Source organism: Felis catus, chromosome B1 (assembly GCF_018350175.1).
Source record: "Felis catus isolate Fca126 chromosome B1, F.catus_Fca126_mat1.0, whole genome shotgun sequence".
Taxonomy (NCBI): domain Eukaryota; kingdom Metazoa; phylum Chordata; class Mammalia; order Carnivora; family Felidae; genus Felis; species Felis catus.
Genome location: NC_058371.1, coordinates 108,578,667 through 108,604,991, shown reverse-complemented (window position 1 = coordinate 108,604,991; position 26,325 = coordinate 108,578,667). Strand labels below are relative to the sequence as shown.

At 36.7% G+C, this 26,325-nt stretch overlaps 1 protein-coding gene across 8 annotated transcripts in view; it reads right to left on the bottom strand.

Annotated features, from left to right (window-relative positions):
• NDST4 (N-deacetylase and N-sulfotransferase 4) overlaps positions 1 to 26,325 on the bottom strand; it is a 379,088-nt gene that overhangs the window by 27,705 nt on the left and 325,058 nt on the right. For all 8 annotated transcript variants that reach the window (XM_045055930.1, XM_045055929.1, XM_045055935.1 and 5 more), the window contains one exon: positions 11,794 to 11,976. In XM_045055930.1, coding sequence (XP_044911865.1) covers positions 11,794 to 11,976 — 183 coding nt within the window. The remainder of the gene's footprint in view (positions 1 to 11,793; positions 11,977 to 26,325) is intronic.

Below are 26,325 nucleotides of genomic sequence, written 5' to 3'. Positions count from 1 at the left end.
TATTGGGACAACACCAAAATAAAATCCTTTCGATAGCAAAGGAAACCACCAACAAAATAAAAAGGGGAGAAGATATATGCAAATGATATATCAGACAATGGGTTAATATCCAAAATATATAAAAACCTCTACAACTCAACACTGAAATAAATCCAATTAAAAAATGGGCAAAGGGCCTGAACAGACAGTTTTCTAAAAAAGACATGCAGGTGGCCAACAGACACATGAAAAGATGCTCAACATCACTAATCATCAATGAAATGCAAATCAAACCACAATGAGGTATCACCTTACACCTGCTAGAATGGCTGGAATCAAAGACAAGAAATAACAAGTATTGGTGAGGATGTGGAGAAAAAGGAACCCTCTTGCACTGTTGGCAGGGATGTAAACTGGTACAGCCACCATGGAAAACAATACGGAGATACCTCAAAAAAGTAAGAATAGAAATACCATATGATCCAAGAACTCTACTGGGTATTTACCCAAAGAAAATAAAAATACTAATTCAAAAAGATATATGCACCTCTATATGTTTATTGCAGCATTATTTACAGTAGTCAAGATATGGAAGTAACCTAAATGTCCATCTATAATTGAATAAATAGAGAATATGTGGCATATACATACAACAGAGCATTACCAAAACATAAAAGAGAACGAGATCTTGACATTTGTGACTACATGGATGGACCTAGAGGGTATTTTGCTAAGTGAAGTAAGTCAGACAGAGGAACACAAATGCCATATGATTTTGCTTATATATGGAATCTAAAAAATAAAATGAACAAACAAAAATGCAGAAACAGACCCATAAATAGAGAATGAACCGAAGGTTACCAGAGGGCAGAGGGCTGGGGCAATGGGAAAAATGTGTGAAAGGTGGTGAGAAGTACTGACTTCTAGTACAGAGTCACGGGAATAAAAGGTACATCATAGAGAGTATAGTCAATGGTATTGTCACAGTGTTGTGTGAGGACAGTGGCTACACTTGTGGTGACCTTAGCATAATGTAGAGACTTCTGGAATCAGTATGTTGTAGACCTTGTGTAACATTGTGTCAACTACAGTTCAATTTAAAAACTGCCAAAACCGACCTAATATTTCAGTTATACTGTATTCACTATTATAGATATACTCATGTCTGTACCTGATTCTTCCAAGCTTATTTGAACAATTTATTTTTCTGTGCAATGCTCTTTTTTTTTAAACCAATCCATAGTAAAAATTTCACCAATTATTCTAGTGTCAGCTAATATGTCCCATAAAACTTCCTTATTTTAGAGGGGTGGCATAGCCCAGTTGTTAAAAGAGTGTGAACTCAGGAGGAAGACTGCCTGTGTCTTATGGAATTTTCCTAAATTCTCTGAGTCTCAGTTTCCTTATCCAAAAAATAATGATTGATGGTATCTACTTCACATGGTTAGTGAGAGTGTTAAAGGAGCTAATATATTTAAATGAGCAAATTGTTCTCTATAAGAGAGAGTGATTATTATGTGATCCAATGTTAGCTTCCCCCCCCCCACCTTTGTTTAGATGAGTCAGTCAGTTGAAGCAGCAGAAAGAAATTATTATTGCTGATAGACTGGTTTAGTATAGATATCCTTCCTTAAAGCAGACTTCCTGGTCTACTGTCTGAACCCTAGCACCTAAGGTGGTTGTCTCTTCTCAGCACAGATTCATGGTTCGATGACTAGGTTTCTGAGATGTACGACTTACTTGATAGGGAAATAGCTTGGGAGTTTCTTCAGGAAAACTTGAGAATATAGATTGCTCTGTGAGACCCAAAGACCCCTATATAATCCCAACACAATTTATTTTTGAATATGCTTTCTGTCTGGCTCCTACAACTCATCCAATTTATTGTTTTAGCACTTGCCATCACTCAGGTCATAACTAAAATATGACCCCATGTAAGAGGCCTTCCCTGATGACCATAGCCAAAGCACCTCCTCCCAATCCTGTCTCTCTATGGTAGCTTCTGGTCACATTTCTTTCACTGTACCTGAAATTATTCTATTCAAGTATTCGTTTATAGTAATTTTAAATTACATGTATATAATGCATTTATATTTGTAATTCTATCTCAACTAGAATGTGAGTTCTCTGAAGCAAAAACCCATGTTTGTCTTCTTGACTGCTACAATCTAATACATAAAAAGTGTTTGATAAAAATGGACTGAATGAGTAACCGACTTAAGACAGGCACAGTAAATCTATAGTAATAGGCATAGACAGATTTTGCTACGTTTGAAAACTAATGTAATATGAACCGTGTAGACATTTTACTTCCAAAACTATGACCAAAAAGCATCTGCAATCTCCAATGATGTCTTTCATAGTGCTCCAGAAGCTAGTGTTTGCTATTTCCTTAAGCCAAAGCTTTATACCTTGAACGTTTTCCTCATATTAACTGCTTTGTTTGTAAAGAATTTACTTCTCAACTCTATTTTATACATTAAACAATAGGAAAGCAGTTCTCATGACCTACACTTATCAAGTTTCCCTACACACATCTCAACGAAGAACAAATCTCAGATTGGGTGTTTAATTCATCTGCTCAAATGGTTTCCATATTCTTAGCAAAAGTAGACAAGCAAACTGATCAATCATTCAGCGCCACTGCTGGAAGTGCCTTTGTGGGATCTTCTGGTTCCCTATGTTCAACTAGGCCACTTATTTTCTTTATTGCAGTACACCTTGTCTCTGCCATTCAAATTTTTGCACGCAAAACCTGTGAAGTGGGCAAATTCAATATAACACTTGAAAAGAGTTTTCTTTGTCACACAGAACATGAATAAACATGCTTGTTTTAGTAGACAAAGACACTAATTATTTCTAGTTGTACTTTCCCAAGAAATTATACCAACAAAAATAAACTATCAAATAAAATTCCTGGATGCTGTTACAGTGCTTTCTGCTCCAAGTGCTTTTATGACTAACAATTCAATTGACACTACTCCTGTTTTTCCTATACGTATTTTACAGTTGGTGGCATTTGTACACCTCAATCTAGGCAGATTGCCTGTCTTTATAACTGCATCCCTTGCATGTTATGCTATTTTCAGACTTTCCAGATGTCCATTATTTCTTCTTTCACCTCTTTTCCTGCATGTTTCCCCTTGTGTCTGTTAATCACAAGTCTGTAAACAGGATGTTTGCATTTCCTATTTTATATTCTGAAAATGTTTGTTTAGATTTTTCCTACTCTGATTTTTCTTCTATTGCCTGAATATTTGAATAACAGCTAACATAATGTCTAACCTTTATTGATCACCTTCTATATTCCAGGCACTTGCTTGACATAGATTATTTCTAATCCTCAAAGCAACCTGGCAAGACAGATATCATTATCCCTTCTTTACACCTGAGGAGCCTGAGATGCAAGGTGTTTTATTTAGGTCTTGCTGAAGGTCACACAGCAAGTTAGTTTCAAATCTGGAATCCAAAGCTGGTGTTGTCTCTGAAGTTAAATTGTGTGTGTGTGTGCATGTGCGTGTGCGTGTGTGTGCGTGTGTAAGAGAGAGACAGAAAGAAAGAGGGAGACAGAGAGAGTTTGTAGGAGTGATTATGAAGGTGAAAGGGTCTTCCCAAGAAAAAGCAAAGCCTTTCCTTGTACTTTCATATTTTGTTCCATTGCTATTATTTTAATTTCAAAAGTCAGAAAATTGCAAAGCAATTATATCCCTTTTCCTTCTCTAACCTGATTGTTCTCTGCATATCTGAAACTGCCATAAACAGTAATTTACTCTTTTAAGTATCTAGAACTATAGATATATTGAAACTTAAAAAAAATATATTCAGTTAAAATTGCTTTAGGCAGCTCATGGTTACAGTGCCAGTCTAGTAAAAATGCATGTAACTCAGCTCTCACACAGGTAGAGAGGATGCAGGTGGTTTTGCACATGGAATACATGATGAGGTGAGGCAGATTTACTTTTAAGAAGATATAAGAGAGGTAGAGAGAAGATTCCCTGAGGTGATGGGCCAGACTTAGAAAGGGGAGTAAATTCTGATGAAATTGTGTTACTGAGAACGGTATTAGCACCCAGCTTTTTCCTCTCCAATTGAGTAAGAATTTCAAATTCATAATCAAGCTAAAAACATGTATTTTTAAAAAATCACACTGCTTACCTTATCCTGAAGTTCATAGTTTTATAGAATACATGAAAACAACTTCTGTTCTCATTAGATGTAGTTGGGATAACGTTGCCTTTACTAAAAATCTGCTTTGCTCATTGCTTCTCCACATCCTTCACTGACAAGGACACTGTGGAATTATCAGTGAGATTGATTATCCACTCTCAAGTCATGTGCCTATTCCAGATAACTGGGACATATCTAGACTTTAATAGCTAAAGCCTTAAAAACGCCCAGTGCTCATGGCAAGATTATTTTGTTAATTACAAACGTTTCAGAGATCATTGGCTTTCTCTTCATTTCCTTTCTGCTTGCCTTCTGCTGTTCTGACCTCACTGTTTAAAGGAGAATGCTATGCAAGGTGTATTTGTGGGTTTTTTTAAATTCTTCTTCTTCCTCCCTACTTGGTTGTGTTTTAAAAGTTCTTCTGTTTATTGAGTTTCTCCATGTACATGTCTTTAAACAAAATCCTTTTCCAATCTGTTTTATACAGGCTGGTGACTTCCAATTTTTTTGTCTCTTGATGTCATTTAAGCCTAATGCAACCCACATACACTGATGAGTAATTTTAATAGGCTATGGATGTTTATTCTCAGTGCTTCAATCAGCAAATCCTTATGGAGAAACTCTAAGACACACACCATCTTCACAAAGCTTGATTCTACCTGCACACTATGTAAAATGCAGCTAGTCCATCAATTCCTTGGAAAAGCCTTTCTTTTCTGAGTGCACTGATTTATAATGAATGCTCTCTCCACAGAACTCCCCTAGCACTTAATGGTCTGACTCTTACTCCAGCTTTCCTCCCAAAGTAGTCTGAATATAGAGGAGAATAAATGCCCACTTCTGAGAGTGGGAGTGGGTGGAAAGGGCTTTTGGTTCTGTGTGGGTCTGGGGTAACAGCGCCATCAGAGCTGTTTTAAGCATAAAGAACCTCTGATTTACCCTAAACATCTATGCACTCATCACCATATTATATCCATGTTTATTTAAATAAATTGATACTGTTGGCATTTACCACGAAATATTTTCATAGTAAAATTGACCCCAGGAGATGATAGGTTTACTCTGAAGCTCTGAGTATATTTAAACAGATGCACATTCCTACATACAGTATCTTATATTATTGTTTATGGTTTTATGAATATCTTGTTAGAGAATCTAGATAGCCAACTCAATAAAAAACTATTTTTAAACTCCTATTAATAGGTTGGTATAATATAGCATATTTACTCACAGTATGCCTCTTAAGTTATCAGGCATATCTTTAGGGCACACACACAAAAATTCAGGGCTTCGTTGTTGTTATACTTGGATTATGTGCTGAAAATCTGTTTTATGATGATTTTGATTCAGAAAGGATGAAAGTGTCATAACTTTTTATTTTATTTATTTTATGGCACTATCTTCAAGTAGTTTTTTTATTACCAAACCTCAGTAAGTTATTTGTGTGGGGAATTTGACACTTGACAAGATCATGTTTGCAACTAATTGACAGGAAAAGGAAAGTCCATGACTTATGTTACCATTTCTGGATGTCAGAATGTCTGACAGCCTTGTATAACCAAATAGGGAAGTGCTTCATTGTAAGTTAAAAATTAAACTCATGAGGAATTTCCAACATATTTGGCAAACACTCCTGAGAGGTTTAAATACTAGTCTGAGTTAGGAAAATAAGTGTAACAAATACATAAATTCAAAGTGTGATTAGGAAAAAATACAGAAAAATAAGATGATGATGTCTGTGCCTCTATTATGCATGCCATCTATGAAGTGATGAAAAATTATTCTGCTATTTCACGGGAAAGGCTAAAAGATGAATAATTACAAATAAAAAACATGAAATTATAGAGTTCTTATTTCCCCAGATGTTGCAGATCAGTTTTCCTTTAACCTCAGTGTCTCACCCACAAACAATTTCTACCATTTCATGAGAGGTCTCACTCTTTTCACCACCAAGAAGTTTCCCTTTTTCATGGCTACATTATTGTCTCAACTTCAGTTCCTCCCTGTTCTTACCTGTCCTGGAAAAAAACTTCTGGTATAATCTTTATTGTCCAATTTTTTTTAATTACTTTACTTTCATCTTCAGAACCTGCAGAGAATTGCTCCTTGTTGCCTATGAGACTCAGATTACTCTGATAGCCTTCAAAGGCTTCCCAACTGACTTGTATGTGCTTCCCAAGGTTATTTCTTATTGGATTCCTACTGTTCTCTAAGAAACAAATGTTTATTTTATTGTTCTTTGTGCACATGCACACACCTCTCCCTTTGCTTATTCATTCATGAGATTTTAATGACAGTGGTTATGGTACCATGCTGGGTTCTAGGTTACAAACATGAATAAACAGTCTCAACTCCTTCAGGTTTCCATGAGCTGGCGTATGACAGATGTAAGTGTCTGCAATACCATATGGTAAGTGCAGTAATAGAGTCATAAACAAGGTATAAAGTGGAAAAGAGAGGAATTAATATGAAAACAAATTTTAATGTCATTTTGTTCACATAACCAGGAGCTATTATGGTTTGTAAGTTCTGTGAAAGCAAAGACCTTTCTATTATGTAGGTACTTCAAAGGTACAGGTCAAAAGGCACCTGGGTGGCTCAGTTGGTTAAGTGTCTGACTTCAGCTCAGGTCATGGTCTCACGGTTCGTGAATTCAAGACCCGTGTCGGACTCTGTGCTGACAGCTCAGAACCTGGAGTCTGCTTCAGATTCTGTGTCTCCCTCTCTCTCTCTGCCTCTCCCCAGCTCATGCTCTGTCTCTCTCTCTCAAAAATGAATAAACATTAAAAAAAGTTTTTAAAAAAGTATAGGTCAAATAAATTCACACCGAATACACCACCAGATTCTTCTAAAGTAACAAGGCATACCTGAAATTCCATCCTACAGAGGGAGTCCATGACAGAAGTAGACTTATTTTTTTAAATGTAAAACTACCATTTTGCTGTGATTGGAACTACACTGCAGTAGGAATAAGAAAACCTGAGCTTTACTCCTGACTTGTCCCTAATAATCCAAGTGACTCTGAACAAGATATTTCATCTCACTAGGTGTCACCCATTTCTTCTCTAAAATGAATAGGTTGGGCTGGACATCCCTAACTTCTTATTCTGCGCTTACAATCTATAATTCTTTGTGTCAGAATTCATTTATTCCTTCAACAGACACATAATAATAGAATCTACAGTGTGTATGTCGCTAGACCTTGTGATTTGTTTATGTCACAGTTGTTCAAATCTCATCATTTCTAAGCTGGAGTTGGAGGATTTCACAGCTAGAATCAACAAAGGTGCTAACTCTTAAGGTTAGCACCTTGTGATTTACTTTCTACTTTTTTAATCCTGGAGCTACTGGCATGGAGAGAGAGAAAGCTCTTTGAGCATTCCCTTGGCCACACGGGCAAGCAGGAATCCACATCACGCTTGGCATGTTTGTTGATAGTGAGAGTCTGGAGTGACTGCGTGAAGATTGAGGCTGAGCTATCCTGACAGCTTGAGAGCTTAAAAGCATCGATTAGTGAATGTGCAAGAATCTGACCTTCTAAATGCCTCCATGTTGTGGTTTGGTTTTTATAATGAGAGTTAAAAGGGAAAAAAAAAGGAAATCCTATTCTTCCTTGCTTCAGAGTGATTATTCTACCAAAACAAAAAGGGACAGGAATAAATAGGAACCCGTGAGAATCCTTTTAAGAATCTTACACACTAGAGACTAACGTGAGGAAGATAAACTCTAGGGACAGAGTTCTATATGTGTCCTCAGCATATATTCTCACATTTAACAGCTTTGAAAGAATCAGTTTCCAGTGAAGGAAGCACAGACACATTCTGTGTTGTACTTACTATGCTGTCCATTGATAGATATTCATATTGCACTTTTTAATTAGGTGACAAAACGTTGCACATATATGGTAGTTGGTGCTAATGAAAATTTACATAAGAACCAAAAGAAATTAAATAGATGTGAAGATTATCATTATTCATGTTTTATTTTTATTTGTAGTAACAAAAAAGTGTGAACTAAAAATCTTGGGAAAAAATAACAGTTGATTTACTTTTTAAAAATGAAATACACTAAATAAGACATGCTTAGAAACACAAAAGGGTATCTGAATTTTGAGAATGTATAACAATGACAGACACATTATACTAATCTATCTTAACTCTGTAGGGTTGTGAAGAGTGGGCCACAAAACACTTAATTAGTGCTGGTTATGTTTATATGTATTTTGTAAAACTAAATTCATATTGTATAAAGAACATGATGATAATGCTCACAGCTGCTCTGTTTGTCATCATAAATATGAATATGGAGAGAAGAGATAACCACTAGGGAAAGGGACTCAGAAAGTATTATGCACTTTATCTCTACTTAACCATTTGTAGTCTCATAGACATGGTTTATGACAGGCAAACTGATCAGATTTCTTTAATAAGTCAGCTGTTCTCAAAATCTCACATACATGAACAATTCCCTTTTGAACTTAACTGCTCATCTGCTTTCTACTCCTTGTTTTCCTTCTTAAACATATTTGAGAAAATATGGCACTTTAGTTAATGAGAAATGCATGCAACTTTATTTTTCAGTCAAAAGAAACCACATATAATATAATTTGCTTGATAAAATGGAAGTCTTTTAGTAAATATGTACTCTTCAATGTTATTTAAATACTTTTATGATGGGTGCCTGGGTGGCTCAGTTGGCATGTGCTGAGCATCTGATTCTTGACAACTCTTTATTTTGGCTCAGGTCATGATCTCACAGTTCATGGGATCGAGCCCTGCATCAGGGCTCTGTGCTGATGGTGTGGAGCCTTCTTGGGATTCTCTCTCTCCTCTCTCTCTGCCTCTCTGTTTCTCTCAAAATAAACTTTAAAAAAAATTTTAAAAGTAAGTATTTTTATGATAAGCTATTTTGATAACATATTAAAATTGCTAAACATGTAAATTACAACAGTAATTACAAAAAATTTGTGAACTCTCTGAAGCCTTTTCTGATTAATTCTATCATTTGTTAAGAACTATCTAGGAATTTACCTCTATGATGTTATTTAAAATTGTCAGCCCATTCAAATGTTTTGTGTATACTTAGGGTCTCATGTCTTCAAAATGACATAGGTCTCTAAGAAATGGTTCTATTTTCTGTGTCTAATTTTCATTTATACCACCAATCAACTGAGGTAGTATTTCATATTTAACAGATATTTCATCAATATTTAGAATCATCGAGTAGACCAAATCATATTGGAGCTGATGTATCTTTGATTATATTTACTCCTCAACAAAATGAACAGCATCACTGATATTGAAATGATATCAATAAATACAATTCTTGATTAAAAAAACTTACACAATATTAAGAGATACAAATCCTTCATCTAAAGAAAACTTTCCTTCCTCTAAAAAAAAGAAAGTTTGGCTCCTGGGGCTGTTGACTCATGTCATAGACTCTGGGTCTGGAGTTCTCTCTTGTCCAGCAAGAGAGTGGGATGCAGGATTGAGAATGCAAGAGAAGCTAATGTCCGGGAGAAGGCAAGAGCCCTGAGTAAGGGTCCTTGCTCCATTTTTATTAGGATCAGAAGGCTTACAAGTGTGATGGATGTGCACAAAGAGACAATGAAACTGTGAACATTAATTCATGGGTGTGGGGAAGAGGGGGTTTTGAAGATAGGTGGTGTTAGGGGTTTGGGTCAATACAAAATAAAATTCATGTGCTGGGTGGGAGGTTGTTTATAGCAAGCATGAGGTGTCACCTTTGTTTATATGAACTGGTCTAGGGGACAAGAAAGACAGAGCATACTACCTTAGGGTCAACAAGGCACCTTTATTTTGCTAATTAGCTCCACTCTGGGCAACTTCACCCTGCTGTGGTCTATAGCCCTGTTTACCTGTTTACCTATTTTGGTCCTTCCTTCTTGTGAGAGCAGCTTTCTGCTATTGTACTAACCTCAGGGGCATTTCCACCCTGAATATCTAATCTTGTTTACTTCATCTTGGATGTTTTCATTCTGAGATTTCCTATTCCTATACTTTTGTCCTATACTGGGGGCCTTTGCTCCCTTTACCTAACCTTATTTACCTAATCTTGTTTACCCAAACTTGGGTGTGTACATCCTATGGCTTTCTAATTCTTTATGCCTTGTTAACCCATAGGTGCAAGCTCAAGGAATTCCTAAGCATATTCCCCACAGACTCATTTATTGTATGTTAGCTGTTTAAAACTTTTGTTAAGTTGGCTACTTTGTATTGTTACTGTACCATGAATTATAGATATCTCATAAATAAACATGTGTGAGAAAAGAATTGATTTACTATCAATGATTTACCAATTTTATAAGTACGTGAGCACTTTTGAAGAATGCCATTTATGGGATGCAATGCTTGGCCTTTATGATATTCAGCAGCTACTTGGTATGATGCTATACACTACGATAATTATGTCTTTATCTATTTATCTGTCTATCTAACTTATACACCAAACATAAAGATGGTCAAGCAACTTATCAGAGGGGCAAAAGAATTAGAATGTGTAGTTCAACAAAAATACAAATGGTGAAGAGTTCCTGAATAAATCATCAGACTAAAGTATGAATTACTCTAGCAGTCAGTTGTAAAGCACGTTTTCAAATATATGCTAGTGAATAAGAATAGCAAGGAAACCCTGCTGACTTTGGGAGAACATACTGTGTTTCATTCTTTGCATTTGCTAGAGCAACTAGCCTTGCCTTATACACAGTAGATACCCGATAAACATGTGTTGGACGACTTCCTGACTGAATAGACACAGAGAGGCATGTAACATGAATTATGGAATAAGAAGAAACATAGAATCTTGGGGAGAAAAAGGGGACGGTAACAAGTCTGGTTCACAGTGATTTCTCATTAACGATGATGCTATTTCTCTACCAACTGCTTAGCAGGGGTCTATGTGATCTGCTCTCTGCAGCCAGCTTATTGATTGTGCGGGTCAATATAATGTAATGCATAAAGAACCAAGAAAATGGGAGGTAGCATTTTCCCAGATAACTGCTAAGAAGCAGATACTTTACACTTTCATACAATGAGGGTGAGTGACTCCCATGTGAAGCTGAATTATTTGTAAAAGCGATCCTAAAACTGATGATTTTTTTTTTTACCAATAGGTCTGATCCTAGTGAAAGATTAATTAGATTTAAGAGAAATGTGAAAACCTATTAAAGACAGCATTTGTAGAAGCATGAGGTAAAAAGTGTTTTTTCTTTTTCATTTTTACTATGTGTGTTTACACATACATATCGGGGGGTTAGTTATAGGGTTTTAGATTATGATGGCTCCTGGCTTCTGTCTCCCTAGATACTCAGTGCCTAACCATTTTATTGCCAGTTAGTGCTCACACTAAATGAGAGTGAAAATGAGTAGCAGCGAGGAGACACCAACAATAAAACAACATCCTCAAAGCAAAAGTTCCGAACCAACCAAACCAGCAAGCCAAACAACAGAGAAACAAAAAATACACTTAATGCATAAAACAAAAAAAGTTACTGAAGAGAACAAAACTAATGAATAAAAAAGAAGTTTGTGTTAAATGTCAGTTTTCATATGTCCAACAGAGTTCCAAGTCAAATTAGGCCCTGGTTTCTTTCCTTTCACCGCAGGAGAGAATGTTTCACCTTACCTGCCAGAGAGGGTCTTTTTGCTCAGGGAAGAGCTCAAAGTACTTGTGTGCGAGTTGCACTGGGGGCAGAGTTTGCAGTTTCAGGGTGGTCCAGCTCTGCACGAAGTTGGCCAAGTTCACAAAGGTATATAACCCCAGGCGGTCATTCCCATAATTCGACAAATGGGTCATGAAAATGCTGATCTGAAAGACAAACACAAATGACGGTAAAATAAACATACTTACGTTCAAAAATGGCATAGAATCTTCAAGAGGTACCTCACCTAACCTTGGAATTTCATGAGAAATACAATGATCATTTTAGGTGGTGTTATGAACTGAATTGTGTTCCTCCCAAATTTATATGTTGAAACCATAATCTCCAAGGGACGGTTCAAAGATTAGGCCTTTAGGAAGGTAATCACAGTTAAACAAGGCCATAAGGGCAGGGCCCTAGTCTGATAGGTCTTGTGCCCTTATAAGAGGAAGAAATAACTGCACTCTCTCTCTACCTCTGTCCTCCCGCCCTCTCTCCTCCTTTCCCCCCTCACTCCACTTCCTTCTCTCCCCCTTTCTCTCTCTTTTCCTCCCTCTGTCTTTCCCTCCATCCTCTTCCTTCTCCCCATCTCCCTAACTCCCTCTGTTTACATCCGGAAGGCTGTGTCTATAAACCAGGAAGAGAGTTCTTACCAGAAACTAAATTTGCTGCTACCTCAATCATAGACTTCTAACCTCCAAAGCTGTGAGAAAATAAATGTCTATTATTTAAACCATCCAGTCTGTGGCATCTTGTTATGGCAGCTTGCACAGACTAGTACAAGTAGAAAGCCACATATTTGATTTCTATTTCATTTTTATTAAAAAAATTTTTTTAATGTTTATTTATTTTTGAGACAGAGGGAGACAGAACATGAGTTGGGGAGGGGCATAGAGAGGAGACACAGAATCTGAAACAGGCTCCGGGCTCTGAGCTGTCAGCACAGAGCCTGATGCAGGGCTCGAACTCCCGGACTGTGAGATCATGACCTGAGCCGAAGCCAGATGCTTAACCGACTGAGCCACCCAGGCGCCCCTGATTTCTGTTTTAAAATCACTCTTAAATTCATTTTTAAAATAGAAATTGAAATTGGGGTTTTTCCCCCCACGCTGTTCATTAAAAGTATACCATTAATTTCCATGTCATTTTTTCCGTATTATAGAATCAACATCATTAAACCCAATAATAGTAACTTCTAGGCCACTAAAGACCCAGAATTAGACTAGTTCTAAAATCAAACAATTGTTCCTGATCTTTACTGGTTTAGATATGTATGTAGATAGAAATGGAAGTAGACTCAAAACTCTAATGAAGACTTTCTACTGCAATAAAGTAATTTTTGGGGCATCTGGGTGGCTCTGTTGGTTGAGCATCCCACTCTTGAATTTGGCTCAGGTTATAATCCCCAGGTCGTGGGATGGAGCCCCACATCAGGCTCTATGCTGAGTGTGGAGCCTGCTTAAGATTCTCTCTTTCTGTCCTCCTCAGCACCTCTACCCCACTCATGTTCTCTCTCTCTCTCTCAAATAAATAAATAAATTAATTAATTAAAAAGGAAACTTAGTGTTTGCATGGAAACTGATTGCTTTTAGCCAAAAAACTCTTCTGTACTTATCTTTTTGTAATATTTCTTATCTCTATATTAACTCTGAAAACACCATAGCATTTTGGTATTGTATTTTTGTAGATCAAAGATGAGGACAAAGTAAAATCTAGATTGATTGCTCTTGGACACAGCAACAAAAATTTTGAATATGATTACAGATATGATGTACAATCCATCAGGGATTGCAGTTGGAATTTAAAAATATTTAATTTTTTAATTTTTTTAAATGTTTACTTATTTTTGACAGAGGGAGAGAAACAGAGCATGAGCGGGGGAAGGGCAGAGAAAGAGGGAGACACAGAATCCGAAGCAGCCTCCAGGCTGCTGTTCGAGCGGGGCTCGAACTCACAGACTACAAGATCATGACCTGAGCTGACGTCGGATGCTCATTCAACTGAGCCACCCAGGCGCCCCAAAAATATTTATTTTTTTTACTGTTTACTTATATTTGAGAGAGAGAGACAGAACACGAGTGGGGGAGGGCAGAGAGAGAGGGAGACACAGAATCAAAAGCAGGTTCCATGCTCAGAGCCTTCAGCACAGAGCACAGTGGGGCTCAAACTCACGAACTAGGAGATCATTACCTGAGCTGAAGTCGGACACCCAATTGACTGAGCCACCCAGGCACCCCTGGAATTTAAAAATATTAAACGAAGGAGAGGGGCACCTGGGTGGCTCAGTCAGTTAAGCCATCGACTTTGGCTTAGGTCATGGTCTTGTGGTTTGTGGGTTTGAGCCTGTATTGGGCTCTATGCTGACAGCTCAGAGCCTGAAGCGTGCTTCAGATTCTGTGTCTCCCTCTCTCTGTCCCTCCCCCCACTTGCACTCTGTCTCTCCCTCTCTCTTAAAAAATAAATAAATATTAAAAAAAAATTAAAAAGAAATAAATGCAGGAGAATTTGTATATTCTTGATCTAAGTTGTGGAGATTACTAATGTAAGTCATGAAAAGGGTATTAATAATTTCCTACCATAAATAATATTTGTACTTGCTCCTCAATCTAATATTTGCATATAAGCATTTTAAGAATTCATTTTTATTACTTATTTTTTAGATCTTTAATATTTCAGAGAAATTAACATACAATAATTAAGTACTTTATTTACTTAATTAGAAGAGCAACAGTAATTTAATGTTAGAAATAGTAACATTAAAGCAAATATAACATGTTAAGTGAATCAGAAAAATAATATCCACAGGCAGTATGTAGAAAGTCAAGTGTTGCATGGCTAATTTTTGTATGGATGCTAACTAATTCTTTTTTTAAGGGTTAACGTTTCTTGGTGTGCTTACTTGGGTTGTTTAAACTATTTTGAAAATAAAAGTGGATTTGCAGTAACCATTCTAATATCATATCTTTGCAACCTGGTTAGAATGTTAGCCATGCAATAGAGTTTATATACAGCAGAATCATCGTGCCTAAGACTTAATTTGTCATTGGATAGCTATAAATGTCTGAAGAGGATACCTTTTGTGTTAAAAATAATAGGACATTAACTTGTTCCAGAATTAAAAAAAACAAACAAGCAAACAATACTCTGGCCAAGTACTGCCAGAGTAAGTTACAAGTTAAAGGTATCAGGTTCACTGAATGCCCCTTTACTTTGGAAAAACAAAAAAACAAAAAAAACAACACAACATTCCCTTTCTATGTGTTATATTAGAATACTGAAATTAATTCTGTGAGAAAAATCTTATTAAAATTATTAGAGATACTCCTCACCATGGTTGAAGGGGGGGAGGAGAGTGGGAGAGCTTGGTTCATTTCCTTCATATCCCTAAGTTATATAAAATAATACCTAAAAAGTATATGGTGCTTACTACGTGCAAGGCACATATCTAAGCCTTTTACATATCTGAAAAGATTAAATCCTTTAACAGATAATTCTTATGGGGTAGGTACAGTTATTGTCTCTTTTCACAGATGAAGAGACTGGGGTATAGAGTTAAGTAACTTGTCTAAGTCCCACATCTAGTCAATGGCAGAACAGAATTTAAAACCCAGGCCATTTGATTCCCAAATCTGATACATGATATACCTGACAGCTTCACTCAAATATTTTAATATATAGTTTCAAATCCATCATTTTTATTTCCTTCTGCTTTTTTAAAAAACAAAAGACAAAAACGTCTGTCTGTACAAAAAGTGGAAAATATATGTAAGCAGTATCTTGCTAACTTAAAGGTTTTTTTTTCTTTTAAATTGGAATGCCAGAAGATAAATTATTTTTGGAATCTTATAAGAAAACTTTCAAAACGATGAATTATAGTATTTGAAAGAATATTACTGACTGCCTGCAGATTTATCTTTGAAGGCAGTATCACTCCTATCATATTTCCAGCCCATTTTTTTCCTGTGGAGTGTATTCAAAGGTTTTTACTCTAAAGGTCAGAAAAGAGAAAGGCTATTTTAAAGAAGATTCTTCACATAGCTAATTTAGATACAAATTTATATTAAATCCCCCAAATGTTAGTTGGTACAACATTCTTGCTTGAGATTCATGTGGAATCATTAGAACAGGCTTGGGGTATCTATGTCTGTGAGTGATTTTTGCACTGGCCAACTTCTCTCTCTTAAAGTTTCCCCTCCCAAATAGGAAGTGTCCTCTTGGCAGAACTTAATTACAGAGTTTCTAGAATATAACGTAGTATCAGTCGTTGATGACCATATAATTGCAATGGTTGTCATGTAGAACTTCTTTATAATCACCACAAAATAATATACATTTGATCCCAATAAGTATGCATTTATCTCATGTCACTACTGTAATTAAGAAATAAAACAGTGTAAGTAGTGTGCTTCAGGATAATTATAGTTTCTCAGGACTGAAATTGTTATGAAAAACCAGGCTGCTGGCTGAATGCCTAAAAAAATATAATAATGTCCTAGAAATATACCACCTGCCCTCTGGCATTATTATTTTAAGATGGAACTTTAAAGCACCTGTAAGTGTCTAAAATCTGACAAAATTTTAAATAAAAATACTACTTGGAGAGTACTGTAAAGATTATTTTTATATTATGGACAAATGTATATTATCATTTCATTAGGGTAGTAACTCAATGCCTTTAAAAGATTTTTGTCACAGTGTAATTCTAAGTCATTTATTTAGAATTTCCTTAGGAGAACAAGCCTTGTTTTCCAAATGGAAGTATCAAACTTAATGCGGAGCAAATGCAAAATCTGCCTTTAGTGGGAAGCGACATCTGGAGATGTGTGGTTCTAAGCTGAGGCATGCTTCTGCATTAAAAAAATTTTTTTTGGATTTATTTTATTTTTGAGAGAGAGAGAGACACAGAATCTGAAGCAGGTTCCAGGCTCCGAGCTGTCAGCACAGAGCCCAATGCGGGGCTTGAACTAATGAACTGTGAGATCATGACCTGAGACAAAGTTGGATGCTTAACCCACTGAGCCACCTAGGTGCCCCAATGTTTCTTCGTTTAAAGGTTCCTTTGCTGGGAATAGAAGGGGCATCCTGGCCAGGATGGTTGCAATCACTGTTGTATGGGGCATTATGTTTACCTGCCTTACAGGTTAGAAACAAATTAATGCTGGTATATGGTCAATTGACTGCACTTTAAGAAAAATTCTGCAAGCACAGCTTAACTGCATATCTGACTTGCTAAACCACCTATTGTGCAGACAGAACATTTTAGATTTAGTATTTCTGGACAAGTGTCTTGTTCAAAAAACAAAACCTATTCAGAGGGTGTAGTGAGAATAAGATAAATTAAGAATAGATGTGGTTTGAAGCATAAATAAGAGAAGTCAAAGAATATGCAGTATGAAATAGCAAATAATTAATTTTTCACAGACTTGCAATATATTGCTACTATTTTTTACATGACCGTATCTGTTCCTCTGCTTATCCTGTCCTTTTATTTATTTATTTTGATTGTTATTTCCTTACTTATATAGTAAGAATGCTCTTGCTCAGCACTCCCTGAGGCATCATCTAGAAAAGGTATGACTGTGCTATACGTTTGTTATGCTGCAGATGTTTATAGATACAACTCACTATACCTCACAATATTGCTGCTCAGAGATATACATCGATTCAGGCAAGCAGAGTTTCATCCCTCATGTCACAAAGACAAGCAAGGGCATCATGTTCAATGAGTGAGTTTAAGAATAAGATATCAAGTGCTAATGTCTGAGGCCAACTGCAGCAGGCTGTCCAGGGCGCCCCTGAGGTCTGGGTGCCCTGGCTTCTGTCATCAAGCCTGCCTCTCTGTTGCCTTCGACACTTCTACATACGTCCCTCCCTCAACTCTCAACATGCTTAACTCCCTTAAAGCCAACATGAAACAAGTCTAATTTCTTCCTTTTATCTGGTGTAAAACAGAACTAAAAAAAAACAAAAAACAAAAAACAAAAAAAAACACTGGAAGGCACTCTCAAAGTCTAACTATTCATTAGAAACATAAAGTGGTTTTTCTGAATGCTAGATGCAATATGCAGGCACCAAAATTTGAGAAGATCATTATCTGTGAAATAAATCCATTTAATGATATAACTCTAGGCCAAGAAAAAGGGAGGCTTTAAATATAGTAATATATAAATCTTGTTAATAAGGAATTGGAGAAAAATAATTGAACTCTACGCATAATCCTTACATATGGTCAAAGTACTGTCATGGTGACCAATGGAAAAGTATTCTATAAATGTGGGCAAGTGGTTATCCTCCTGTTTAGTTGCAAATTATATAATTTATTGTCTGGTATAGCATTTTACTTTGCATCTTATGAAGTCACTAACATCCGAAATAACAGAGAAGAACAAAATAAAAACACAAAGGCCTAATTTTATTCATAAAATGAAGCAACACCCTCTTCTAAATTGAGTTAAAATATTTTCACACTTCCAATACCAGAGTAGCTTCCATTGCTTTTCCTATTTCTATGACAAACAGAATGTCATGTAAATGGTATGGATGGATGCTAATATCCATAGCCAGAATATCAAATATAATGTCTTCAATTAGAATTTCAAATTCCTTCTTAGAGCACGAATTTTTACATAAAGTGGACACTAAGTATCTATATATTAGTTCTGTATCTTATAGTACCTTTAAAAAGCAAATCATTTACAGAGTAGTCAGATACAAGGTTCATCAGAAAATATACATCATTATAACAAATACAGAAAGAAACAATAGCTTTGCAGAGCAAGATAGATATACCTGATTTTAAGTCAGCTTGTCCTGTGCTCACGCTACAGCACAGTATTTTTCAAGATAAGCACTCAATATTATCAGTTAGTTTCTACCTTTGCTTCTGTGGCCCTGCCAGTGTGCCGCTTTTCAGGAAGATTTCATTGTGTTTAAAAATATGCCCATTAGCTTGTTAAATTATTGATTAGGCTTTTAGTTCTCATAAAATGTGAAGATAGATAGAATATAGGGTAAGACGTCCCTGATGGCCCATCTGGTGGGTTTTGGCCTTGTACTCATATTTTCCTATAAAAAGCAATTTGTGTCTTTATTTTATTTTGAATATAGGCTGGAAGCACAAAGGAGATAATCCATGTCAGACTATGAGTGTCAGACATTACCAATCTTAATGTCAATATACTTCTAGATTTAAATACACATGATATAACTGTTGTACAATAATTATAGGCTTCCCAAGTAATACCTTTTTAAGTTCTGGGCAACTAATAACTTAAAAATGTTTACATCTATATTCTCAGATACCAAAAGTAAGGAATATTTGCTCAAACCTAATATATTATTCTGCCACTCAATCTAAAAGACCATCACAAGCTTGGAATTCACTACTGAGATATACCAATTCATTTTTTTTGAAAAACATAACATATACTGAATAATTGGTTAATGGTTGATCTTTTTTTAACACACTATTAACTTTGCTAAATGTTTTTATGTTCTCTTCTGTTGTATTTCTTGATTAGGTACTAAAAAACATCCTACTTTGGAAAGAAGTAAATGAGGACCAAAAAGTTCAAGCGATCTTTGTGAGGTTATATGGGGAATCCCAGCAAAGCCAGTGCTCGAAGTTAGGGCTTGTGAATTCAGAATCAGTGCTCTTTCCCACATAAGGTTCTGCCAGAGACTTTGGCAACAAGCTCATCTAATTTCCTTCTGTTTCCTGCTCTCCCTCTTTTTATCATTTTAATTACCTGGTAGATTTTATTTGTAACAATTTTAGGATAAAACTAACATTTCATTGTATACTTTTTCTAGAATTGGTCCAACATAAAATTTCACTTACATATTTTAATATTATTTTTAGAAATGGATGAAATAAAAGTCGATATTTCAATACCTACATCTCTACACAGATGTACATTTCAACTGTTTATTGACTCTGAACATTTTAAGATAATATATACTGAAGAGAGAAATTATTATTTCATTTGGGAAGATTAAGAGGTTTCTTAATGGAAATGTGTCATAGAACTAGAAAGTAAATCCAATCTTCAAATTTTTAAAATATTTATGTTTGAGAGAGAGAAAGAGAGAGAGAGAGCATAAATGGGGGAGGGCAGAGAGAGAGAGGGAGACCCAGAATCCGAAGCAGGCTCCAGGCTCTGAGCTGTCAGCACCGAGCCCTATGCGGGGCTTGAACTCACAAACAGTGAGATCATGACCTGAACTGAAGTCAGATACTTAACCTACTGAGCCACTCAAGCACCCCATCCAATCTTCAAATCTTAAAGGAATGTGTTTGATTTTAGTAAGCCTTTCAAGATGTACTCCTCTAGGAATTATTATTAGAAGGAGAAAGAAAAAGAGTAGAAGGAGAAGTAAAAATGGAAGGAAGGAAGAAAGGCAGGCAAGACGGAAGGCAGGAAGGCAGGAAGGCAGGATGGAAGAGAGGGAGAGTGGAAAGAAGAAAGAGAAGCTCCAAAATCCAACATGTCTTGCCATCTGTAGTTCAGACAGACGGAAAAAAGTAGGCCACTAAGAATGATTTAGTTCGTGTCTTTAAATATCAGATTAAACTGTAACTATTGATCCTCCTACTCAGGCTACTTCCCTAAGTAAAGGATGCTCTTTCCATGTGACTTTCAGTGTGGTTTCATGTAAAATGTGCATCCCCACAAACATTTATAATTAATTACTATTCTTTCAGTTGATGTTTTAACATTCCATACCCTTTTCTATTAAAAGGAAGACTTTCTTGGGTGTGTGAAAAAAATTATAACTTTGTTTTTAATTTGGAGAAGGTTTAATGAAGGAAATAATACCAATCGAACAATTTAAAAATTAAAAGAGATAGTAATTAAAATATTATCCTGGGGACTTACTGCTGAAGTCAGAAAATATAAAAAATGATTTTGGGTTGCTGGTCTAATTCACATCGGTTTGGTCTGCACACAGTGGGGTAGTACAAACGTGAATCTAGATCCAGAATGCCTGGATCTAAATCCACTGTCTCTGCCTCATTGTACCAGACTGTCTCTGCCTCATTGTACCAATTAACATCTCTGAATCTCAGACATTTCTATTGTTGAGGAAAACAATAACTTAGTTTATAAATCTATTTGATGCTGGATGAGTTGGGGTATGCTAAAATATTTTTTTAAATTAAAAGCATTATATGAAAGTTATCATCGTTATGCATATTCAATTAAAGTAACTTATAGAATAGTTGACATATCAAATATAATTTTAAATAATTTGATTTATATCTGAGATAATGATATATTTTTAAATAAAAATATTGTTCTTTGTTCTGCTGAAATCAACTGTGTATATACCATGCTTATGATAATTAACGTGATTTCCAGTTAAACCAGAAAATGTTGGCTACATGTATACCAGAATAAAAAGCACTAAGTTTGATACCTAATACATGAAGCTCTTTTGTAGTCTTCATGTTATTTTTTTAATAAATGCAAGTTTTATCCTCCAGAATTACCTCTGACAGCTGCAGTTAAAAATCAATATAGGAGGAGATTGTTAAATGGGATCCTTTGTTTCATTTCAAAAAGTGCAATGAATAGATTTTAGAAATAGACACTACTCAAGGGTAATAGTGTGATGAGCTGATGTTTCTCTGCTTTATTCCTATGCACCCCAAGTCAGAGAGCATTTCCAGCCCTCTCCCCATCTCCTTGCCTTCCAGGGCACTCAATGCCTGACATATTATGTATTTGTTTGGTGCTTTCCTCACTTCCATGTTAGAATGCAGGCTCCTTGAGCCCAACCCCTCTACTGCTGCTACATCCTCAGTGTTTCATAGGATGCCTGGCACATCCTGGGTGCACAACAAATATTTATTAAATAAAAAAATGAGTCCATGGTAACATAAACTTCTTTTGCTAATAGAAAATGTGGAATAACTTAATTGGCTTCTAATTATTCCCCATATTCTAAAGACGTGAGGGGAAAAACAAAACACTATCCTAAAACCCTGAAAACAGCTGGCATTTAACTGGACACGATGAATTGTTAAATTACATTTTTTATTTGTGCTTTCCATTTCCATTATCAGACTAAATGCAACAGAAGTTCCATTCTGCATCTGATTATTTGCCAGTGTCCCAGTTTTTCAGTCATAATATTTGCTTAGTGAATTATTAACAAATCAGAACTGTTTTGATTCAAGACTGACTAGAGTGTAAACACTGATCTTTCTGAATAAAGAAGTTGGGCAGTGACTTCACCAAAGCAGCAGTAAATAGGGCAGCTGTTCTAACAGAGAACAGAAGGCTCCTGCTATATTTCAGTGAGCAGGGGCTTTATTCTCCATTTTTCTTGTACATTAATACAGGCCTAAGTCATTAAAAGGCAACACATGCTCACATCCGTATCGTTATTGCATATATTTGTTTTGTTTTCCTTTTAGTAGTCAAGTCAGACTGAGGTTTTAGATGTCGCAGTAATTGCCCTTTAGAATACCCTGATTTTGAGACAAGATTCGCCATTGTTACACAGAGAGAAAAACAACCAAAACGGCTTCCCATCCAAGTGACTTAGCATTACTCTCTTTTCAAGAGATCAAATTTCCTTTCCAAACATGTTGCAGTGATGCCACATAAAAGTCACTGAAGTGCAAAATCATAACCCCAGGAATAATCATGGGCATGCCAATGGGTAGGTAAAACATGTCCATTAGTCATCAGTATAAGCTGCACTAATAGCCTCAGAGTTCGACAGTTTTCAGTGAAAAAAGAAAAAAAGTCATCTCCATTTATTCAAACAATCAACCAATTGACAAATATTTATTAAATGCCTACTAAGTGCCTGTCAGTCTATTAGGAGGTAGAGATATAATCACGAATAAATTATGCATAATTTTACCTAAAGGTATTTAAGGTAAAATGGGGGATATAGAAAAGAAAATAGCAGATTATGATATAATGTGATCTGGAAATTCTGTGATCTATATATCACACGGATGCAGGGGTTTGGGAACTGATCTAAGACTTGTGGAAGCCTTCCTGAAAAAAGGGACCTTGGAGCTGAGATCTGAAGGATGACAAGTTATAGACACTTCAGGTGAGAAAATAGGTTGGAGTAGTGGTGGGTGACATGCAGCTGAGGTCATGGGGCTCAGATGGAAGGAACTGTGTATGTGAAAGGTGTTTGATGAGAATGCGCATTGAGGCATAGTCAGATATGCATTTTAGGAACTATCCTGATTGTCTTATGAAAAAGGATTTAAATTAGGGATTATGAGGCTTTTATAGGTATATGATTACATAATGATGGCTATGGGAAAGGAGATAAAATAGATTCAAACAATGTTAAGATGATGAAACCCAAGGAATGATATCAGCCACATGGCTGAATAAGAGGTCCCTCATTCTTGTCCTCTGCCCCCACAACAATTTGGCATATACCCATGGACAAAGTCATGTTGAAGGAGCTGTAGGATCCAGCATCATATGTCAATGAACATGGAAGGAGGCTCTCCCAGTTATGCATTGGATAATAGAAATACAGACCTTCGTCCCAGCTGTGGGCCCTGTAGTGCCCTGTAAACTGGCTTCATCCCTTCATCCCTGCCTGGATGAGGTCCAGGATCCCTTGGAGCACACTTTTGTAGACAATCACCTATAGACAAGAGAGCCTTGGGGAAATACCAGGCTCCTGGTGGAGAGGTTCTAGCACCTCACGATTACAGCAAAAAAAAAAAAAAAATACAAGTTTGGATGAGTTGGAGAGGCTAAGGGAAATAGTTTTATTTTACCCACATCATCTGTCCCCCCAAATGGCATAATTCAGAGCCAAAAGAGATTTTCTCTGCCCAGGATTTCTCCTGAGGGGGAATGTGAGATGGTGTGAGCAAGCACCAGGCTTCCACAGCAGTATAGAATGCTGCCAAAGAGGCCCATTTCCCTCACACCTTATCCAGAGTACTGAGTTGTGAGCTGCATGACTGTAAGGTGGGAAAAGGTTGGAAGAGTGGCAAATAAGACTCTTGGAGCGCATTAAAGAGACATGGATCCTACTAAACGCTTCTCAGACTCCATCAAGGAGCCTATCCAGAAGCCTTCGAGCACACCTGACCACAGATCCTCTCAGATAGCTACCGCAGTGCTCTGCACCCTTCGCTCATACACTCTTCCACTCTGTGGCTGGCTCTCAGTGTATGCTCCCAAGGGTAGCAAGAGCAAGCATTAAAAGATAGCTAGTAGGCATGTGCAGAAAACTGGCCAGAATCTGTAGGCCACAGAGAAACCACAAATGTGAGCTTTAGCTCCACCCTTGGGAAAACAAAAGGAAGGCTGTCACCCCAGCCTGGTGTGTTGCAGGATCAAGAGAAGGCATACAAGTTTAAGAATTCAGCCAAAAGGAGAGCAAGAACCCTGGAGTAAGTGTGTTCATAGAAACACTGGGGGGTGGGGGTGGGGGTGGGGGTGGAAGCCTCAGAATCCCTACCAGTACTGAAAGAAGGCATCCTCTCCCAAAGTCAATTAGTAAAGACTGCAAGATATGGTTACCACTTCAAATGCATCCAGAGATGCAAGACTTCAAGGAACATAAAATCAGTCAATCAATCAATCAATCAATCAATCAATCAAGGAAACATGACACCACCAAAGGATTATAATAATCCTCTGGTAGCTGCCCTTAAAACATGAATATTGTGAAATATTATTTATCCACAAGAAAGAAGGAAATCCTGCCATTTGCAACAATATGGATGGACTTTGTGGGCATTCTGCTAAGTGAAATAAGTCAGACAAATACTGTATGTTATTATATATATGAGTAATATAAATTTTTTTAATGTTTTATTTTATTTTTGAGAGGGAGAGAGAGACAGAATACGAGCAAGGGAGGGGCAGAGAGAGAGGGAGACACAAAATGTGAAGCAGGCTCCAGGCTCCGAGCTGTCAGCACAGAACCTGATGTGGGGCTCGAACCCACGAACCGTGAGATCATGACCTGAGCCGACTGAGCCACCCAGGTGCCCCCATATATGTATAATCTAAAAAAGTCAAAATCATAATAACAGAGAGTAGAATGGTGGGTACCAAGGGCTGGAAGGTGGGGGAAATGGGGAGGTGTTGGTCAAAGGATACAAATTTCCACTTATAAGAGAAGTAAGTTCTGGGATCTAATGTATAGCATGGTGATATAGATAACAATCTCGTATTATATATTTGCAAGTTGCTAAGACAGAAAATCCTAATTGTTCTCCCCATAAAAGAAGAAATGGTAATTATGTGAGGTGATGGAGTTTTTAGCTAACCCTACTGTGGTAATCATCTTGTGAAGTATGTGTATCAAATCATCACGTTGTACATCTTAAACTCAAACAATATTATATGTTAATTAGAGCTCAATAAAGATGGGGAAAAGGTAATAAATCTCTAATGACCTCTCATTGCATGTGAGGGGTGAAAAAAAGAATGGATCAAATATTTTATTCTATTTTCTGACTTAGATAACTGGATGGATACTGAAGTAATTTTAACAAAATAGAAACAATGAAGGAATGATAAAGCAATATATTAAGAGAAATAAAAACTTTAAAAGGGTGGCTATAGAGAACCAGACAGAAAGTTAAAAAGGGAAGCATAGACGCTTGCTGTGGCTGCTCTGAGAGTCTTAGTAAGCCCATAGAAATTTACAGAGACTTCAATCTGTATGATTTTCTTCAGCATTGCACCAGTTAGAGGCCAGCTGTAGATTTGCAGGGAGAAAACAGTTGAATTCTTGTAGAAATTGGGGATTTGCTAAATTAATGAAATGGAAGAAAAGTAGGACAAGGGATTTCTTAGTAATGCTTGGAAGATAGAGACAGAAATTAGCCCCCATGTGCTTTCTGAAATTAGTAACATTTTCAATCTTTTAATGTATATTTTTATATTTTAAATAACTCATTTTATGGCTACAAGTTAGCCACATTAAAAAATACTTTTACAGGGTAGGATCCTTGAAATGGCAGGAAAATGAGCTCCCAGGCTAGAATTCAAGTTAAAACTGTGTAGAAGGATTTTAAGCTCTCTTCTAGGTCTAGCTAGGCTTTCCATAACAGGACTCAAATTTCTTGTGAGTCAAGATGACACCAGAGAAAACATCTTGGCTTTAGTTATTTTGCACTTAATTACAAAGAGGAATTTCCTTGAGGTAAGGGATTCCAAAGAGCAGGAGCCTTTAGGATGTGTGGCTTCAGTGCAAGTTGAAAGAGTTGGTGAAAGAGGTTGAGTAGAGCTTGGATCTCCCACACCCATCTTCTGTGCTATTGGATGTAGGTGCCAACCATCACTGCTGTGACTCCAAATGAATATACAAGGGCTCCTGAGAGGGGTAGCATTTGAATGCCTGCCATGTTGAGACCATCCTTGATGAACGGGTATTATTGAAAAATGGTCTTAGATATGTTTTCACTCTTATGTGGATCCTGAGAAACTTAACAGAAGACCATGGGGGAGGGGAAGGAAAAAAAAAACAACAAAAAGGTTGGAGAGGGAGGGAGTCAAAAC